The 6,337-nt window shown below is 45.4% G+C and overlaps 1 protein-coding gene across 1 annotated transcript; it reads left to right on the top strand.

Moving 5' to 3' along the window:
* The first annotated feature begins 684 nt into the window (after nucleotides 1–684).
* LOC137411964 (uncharacterized) lies at nucleotides 685–4,547 on the top strand. Its single transcript, XM_078780862.1, has 5 exons — nucleotides 685–1,600; nucleotides 1,731–1,903; nucleotides 2,036–2,499; nucleotides 2,735–3,349; nucleotides 3,488–4,547. The coding sequence occupies exons 1-5, from the start codon at nucleotides 756–758 to the stop codon at nucleotides 4,334–4,336; spliced, it is 2,946 nt and encodes a 981-aa protein (XP_078636988.1). The 5' UTR covers nucleotides 685–755; the 3' UTR covers nucleotides 4,337–4,547.
* Nucleotides 4,548–6,337: the final 1,790 nt, after the last annotated feature.

Below are 6,337 nucleotides of genomic sequence, written 5' to 3' on the forward strand. Positions count from 1 at the left end.
CAACCCTAACAACTCAGGAAGGACTCAGAATTATTGCTATACCGCCTTTACGGGAGTCACTATTACTAAAAAAGGAAAGGCCAGGTAAGAGCCTACACCACTCTGCGACACAGCAGTCACTGGCATGGGTCTCTTGTAAAAGGGCAATGTCCACTTTCTTCTGTAATAAAAAATTTCTTGCTTGAACTTTAAGGACAGAGCTACATCGTCCGTTAATATTCAAGTAGTCTAGTAGGAAGACTAGGTCCCCCTGCACCCCCCGGAGATATACTTCTAATCAGTGTTTCTAGATTGGAAAAAATGTGTAGAAAATGACTAGCTATGGCCCCAAGCTGAAAAAATGTCCCACATACCATTTTTATGCAAATTACTGCTGCCATTATCAAAAAAACGATTTTTGACATATTTCAGCCAATATTGCAGATAATTGAAAAATGAAGGTGTCTAGACCCATGTTTTGAAGGGCATAGATCATGATAGAACTATTCATAACATGATTACATGTGTCTATGGTATACTAGTATGCATATTAATGCTGTAATTACAAAATAATCAGTTTTACAAATGATAAGGACCGAATCGAGAGCAGCAAGGACCGAATGCTACCTACCATCAATAGGTCACAACAGCGTAGCCTGAAGGTCGACACACCAAAAACTCTCCCACCCTTGCACTTTACTCGCGTTGGCCCGAAGTTCCCTGAAGGCTCATCATTCACACCGCCAGCAGAGAATGACACAGTCTATGCCACTACGATGCAAGAGTACTACATCTGGCTCTTCATCAGATACATCGGAAGCTGTGGCCTGCAGCCTGTGCCTGGGCTAGGGGGTTTCACCTCTGCAACTGGTTCTCCCCCACCCAGCAAATCAACAGTCGACTACTGCACGCCTATCCACCAACCGATCACAGACAACGCAGTTGTTCGTGAGCTACTGAAGCGTTCCGAGGCAGCAACTGCTGAGGTGGGTCAGAGATGGGTCCTGAATACATTTGATCTGGGTGTCTGCATGAAAGCCCTTCCCATCATCTGGCGCTGGCCAAATGAATTTGCTAGTCATGTAGTAACGATTGGACCCTTCCACACATCCATGAACTACATCGGGATGCTCACTGGACACAAGATGCGTGGTTCTGGATATGCAGAGATTCTCTTTGAGGCACAACTAGTAACAAGTGGATCTCTCAAAGGTGTTCTCAGTGGAAAGGCCTACGCAAAGTCCCTCTTTTGCCTCAAAACAGTGTGTGAGGCAATGGAGAGGCTGTTGATGGAGAGATTCACTGAGGAGGAGAACATCATGATCTCTGACCCTGTTGTGCTTCTCAGAATGACCCAGTCTTGCAACCGAGAGCACCTCGATGAAGCCCTCAAAGACCCCTCAACTCTACTCCTCATCAAAAAGTACCATGCCTTTGAGGAAAAGGTGCGCAAGGGCCACCTGGGGAAGACAGCTGCCTTCTGGATGTCGTTCATTACCCACTGCCATCTTGTCTTCATGCTCCTCCACTCTGTGAAGACCAACAACCTCCAGCTGTTTCACAAGTGTAACGGAGAGATGGCAGATATCTTCTTCGCCTTTGACGGACACAACTACTCCAGGTTTGTGTAGCATACATGGTAAAATGTATAACCATCACTGAGTAGATTTTAATTGATACTTGGGTTCATGTATTATGAGAGGAGCTATTCCAATAAATGTCTACAGTATTTCCCTCTCTGTACTTTACAGATATCTGACTTGGCTGGAAGTCCACCTGACAAATCTGGAAAGCACGCACCCAGGGGCCAAGGACCTGCTTACTATGGGTGCAATCGCAGTGGCTCGCTCGATGATACCAGGGGCACTCAGTGCTGTCGACAAGACAATGGAAGAAACGTTCATGCGCTTTGCTAAATCATCAGGTACATCATTTTCTTTCAGTACATTATACATTTGAAACTGTAGAAACCAGCTTTATATGATGTAAACTGCTCTTACAAAACATTTCCCTTTTAATGATTGGGTTATGCAATTAAAATATGTTCACTTTTCAGGTGGCTTTGCTGGCCTGTACAGTCAGTTTGGGGCATACCAGAGATGGTGCCGAACAACCACAGCACGGGCACAGTTCTATGAAAAGACCCTTGAGATGGTGGATCTCATCGATGACCCAGACTGCCCAAGAGCAGGGAGACATCGTGAACTAGAGAAGGCAGAGATCAGAAAAGGCGAGGAGGCCGTTCAGCGAACCCTAACTACTATCAAGAACTTCACCAATCCGTTCACCATCATTGATAAGGACAAACTCTACTGCCTGGCCTCTGGTGCTCCCGTCCCCATGGATGTTGAGATGGATGTGTTACAAGCAGAAGCTGTGGGGAAAGCTGCGAAAGCTGACTTCATCAGGCGCCTGGAAAGCGGAGAACCTGAGAGCTTCTTCAACCCAATCAAGAGAAAGAAACTCAAGACCATGGAGGCTAGTAACAAGAAGATCACACTAACATCCTCACAGGGCAAGGTAAGGATGTAATCCAATACCCAAGTGCTTTTGTATTTTATGTTGTATTTTTAAATGGCGTCCTGTACATGCTATATTGAGATACAAGATTGAACTCCAAATTTGTTTATTAAAGACAGTGCACATCAATGAACAATGTAAAGATTGTAAATATGCCAATTTATAGCACATGAATAATTTTCACCTGTAGTCCTTCCTGTAGTACATATCAACCAATCACCATTTATCATTCCAGGTCATCCAGTATCAGGAGCAAAGCAACCTTGCATTCCTGCTCCTTGTCAAGTCTCAGAGTCAAGATGAGCCATTAGACCTGGGAGAACTCATGAAGTACTGCCTGATGCCAGTGCCTCCTAGCCTTGGGACACCAGATGGGTTCTTCTGCAAAACCAACAAAGCCTCCATTCTGCACTACCTTTTAGAGGACACCACACCACAAGATCTGCAATACCCCAAGGATGCCCTGTTCATCCAGGATGGAATGGCGCTGCTGCATACCCTTGCCAACCTTCCCCCAACATGTGGTGAGATATGCTTGCAGGTGCTTGATCAGATGGTGGCCAAGCAGCACTTTCTGTTCTCCACTGACAGTTACCATCCTGAGTCAATCAAAGCGCAGGAAAGGCTGAGGCGGGGCAGCTCAGAGAAGATCATTCTGGCTGGACCAGCAACCAGGAAGCCATATGACTTCAAAATGTTCCTTGCAAATGACGACAACAAAAAGCAGATGTGCCAGCTTCTTCTGAAAGTGTGGAGTGGACAAGAGGCAGCTACCAGGCTGGAGAGAACAGAGATGGCTGTGCTGATCGTGGAGGGGAAGGCCCACCAACTTGCCTCAACGAATGGCAAGGTAAAATTGAAAGCCCTTCGTGAATGGCGATTCAATTTGTAATTTTTCCTGAAAAAAAGGTGATTACCTGTGATGTTTGTCTAGATCTGAAACTGGCAGTGACTGGTGATTGAAATGCGGTGCCTTTTTGTGTTTCAGGTCGAGGTACGTGAACTCCCCACGATCTACAGCAACCAGGAAGAGACTGATACCAGGGTGGTTCTGTACCTCCATCATGCTGCTACCATCGGATACAAGAACGCTGTAGTCAGAACACCGGACACAGACATCCTCCTGATCCTGCTCCACCATGCCCACAACATCAAGCTGACGGTGTACCTGGATACAGGGTCAGGGAAGCATCGCCAACTTGTCAACGTCTCTGAGCTGGCAGAATCCCTGGGAGAGGACTACTGTGCCACTCTCCTGGGGTACTATGTGTTCAGCGGAGAAGACTGCACCAGTGCCTTCAAAGGGAAGGGAAAAGTCGGGCCCTTGAAAAAGCTGGAGAAGAATCCCAGGTTTCACAGGGCATTCGGTGAACTGGGTGACAACTGGGATGCCAACCCTGAGGTGGAGAGGCAGTTAGAAAAATTCACCTGTGTGATGTACGGCCAGAGTCGCGAGTCATCAGTGGACATTGTCCGTGCCAAGCTGCTACGAAAAATGGTGGGAGAGGACAAGACCCTCACATCCAAGTCCAAGGTTGATCTGGCTCGCCTTCCTCCATGCCAGTCTGCCCTGAAGCCGCACATCCAGCGTGTGAACCACCGCGTAGCATTGTACAAAAGAGCCGATCAACCTATCATCGAAAAGCCAAAACCTTATGAGGAGCAAGGATGGATAAGGACTGATGAAGGACTGTTGAAACCAATGTGGTCCAGTGGTCCCATCCTACCAACCTCACTGGTGGATCTTCTGAACACAGGAGAGCACGAAGAGGAGGAGGAAGAGGAAGGAGAAGAAGAGTTTGACTCTGACGATTTCGATGAAAATGATGATGACTGACTCAGTGTAGAATCACTAATGCTAATGATGTTTATCTAAAACAAGCAAGAGAAGAGTGGTCACATTGAGTGCTAGGACTATTTTGACAGTTGTAATATTTAGAAAAATAAAACTTTGTGTTAACGTCTGTGTAGACGGACCTTAATATGAGTCTATTATTTCGTAAAACTGTGATTATTTTGTAAATAAAGCACTAATTAGCATACTAGTATACCATAGACACATGTAATCATGTTATGAATAGTTCTATCATGATCTATGCCCTTCAAAACATGGGTCTAGACACCTTCATTTTTCAATTATCTGCAATATTGGCTGAGATATGTCAAAAATCGTTTTTTTGATAATGGCAGCAGTAATTTGCATAAAAATGGTATGTGGGACATTTTTTCAGCTTGGGGCCATAGCTAGTCATTTTCTACACATTTTTTCCAATCTAGAAACACTGATTAGAAGTATATCTCCGGGGGGTGCAGGGGGACCTAGTCTTCCTACTAGACTAAAGCTACAATTCGAGAAACTCATTGCAAACACAAGGAGGAGTGACAACCACTCAATTTTTTTAAATAACAGTTCATTCTTAGCTTTTTGTATACACTTCTTTAACCGGTGACGTTGGGAGGAGCTGAAATTAAAATCATTGGGCCGTTTTATCATCAATTTAGCGGAATGTATAAAATCAGGTAGCTCCGGAAAAAAGGTTCCTATGACAACATTCCTTTTACGGAATGTGCCCTTAAGAAACCCTTTTATCTCAGAGGGAGGGATTGGAGGGGTTCCTTCTTCTTTAAAGCCACTACATTCACCAACAGAGTCATCTATATCAGATGGCTCAGATGTTGTGTCATACTGGTTTTCATCATTTACTTCCTCAACATCATCAGATCCCTCCACATTATCAGATGGGACATAGTCCATAGAGGGAGGGGATGGGGAGGCAGAGGAATCAGCCATCTTCGGGGGAGGGGGTTACTCATTTTTGCGGCTCAGCCATATCAGTTTCTGGGTCAGTAGGCAAGGGCGAGAATTCATCCACATCTATGTCCTCCAATGCAGGGAAACGATTTTCCGTGACGAGGGACAAATCTGGGGGCATGTCGTTTATGGCTGTCGGTTTTCAGTTGTGGTTTTTTTTTTGTAAGTTGACCGTTTTCATCAGTTGCTTGCAAATGTCTTTTTCCTTTTGGATGGAGTAATTGAAACTCGTCCTGGTTAGTGGGGAGAGATTGCAGGGGATTGGGGGGAGAGGGGAGGGAGGACGTAATCATAGGGGGAGGATTTCCATCAGCTCCCTCAGAGGGAGAGACAGGATCAGTTGTAGCACGAGGAAAGCTGTGATTTAACGCTGTGGCTTGGGGGTGAGGTCTATTATTGACAAGGGATGGCTGCAACAAGTTCCTGCAGTGGGGAGAATGTCCCCCGTTTCAAAGGGAGAGGAAGGGTTTATGGTGGGGATGTTTGGATCGGTGGTAGGAAGACTTGGATCGGTGGCGGAAAGGTTTGTATCGGTGGCGAGAAGGTGGAGGGCTTACCTATTTCTGGTACGGAGGGGGGGGGGGGGGTTGTACTTGAGGAGAGTTCTCTTTCCGGGAACAGTAATGCTTAACATATCCAAATTGGCCGCAACCAAAACATTTTAAAACGTTGGTCGACATAAACTGTATATTCATTCTGCTGATGTTTTAATTTTACTATGAGGTTTAAATCCTTCCGGGATTCTTTTAAAATCATAAACAATTGACGCCGGAATGAGACCACGTGTCTTAAATCGTTGTTCCGTGACCCGAAGGGAATCATGGAGATACGAGACACGATGGTACCATATCGGGATAACTCTTTAATTAATACATCGTCGGATACAAATGGGGACATTTGGATATCACTACTTTTATTGCTGGGCTATCAAGTGGGGAAACCATAACAAATAAACCTGGATCGATTGTCAAACCCTGTTCGACAATTTGTGGGACACAATCCACATCGGACAAAAAAATAACAATC

This window comes from Myxine glutinosa, chromosome 6 (genome assembly GCF_964187855.1).
Source record: "Myxine glutinosa chromosome 6, kmMyxGlut1.1, whole genome shotgun sequence".
Taxonomy (NCBI): domain Eukaryota; kingdom Metazoa; phylum Chordata; class Myxini; order Myxiniformes; family Myxinidae; genus Myxine; species Myxine glutinosa.

What these genes read in the sequence shown, in the direction of transcription:
- LOC137411964 (XM_078780862.1), top strand. Translation starts at nt 756, where the DNA reads ATGCAAGAGTACTACATCTGGCTCTTCATCAGATACATCGGAAGCTGT. An exon ending in GCGCTTTGCTAAATCATCAG is followed by an intron (nt 1,904 to 2,035) that starts GTACATCATTTT and finishes TTCACTTTTCAG; the next exon opens with GTGGCTTTGCTGGCCTGTAC. An exon ending in TAACATCCTCACAGGGCAAG is followed by an intron (nt 2,500 to 2,734) that starts GTAAGGATGTAA and finishes TTATCATTCCAG; the next exon opens with GTCATCCAGTATCAGGAGCA.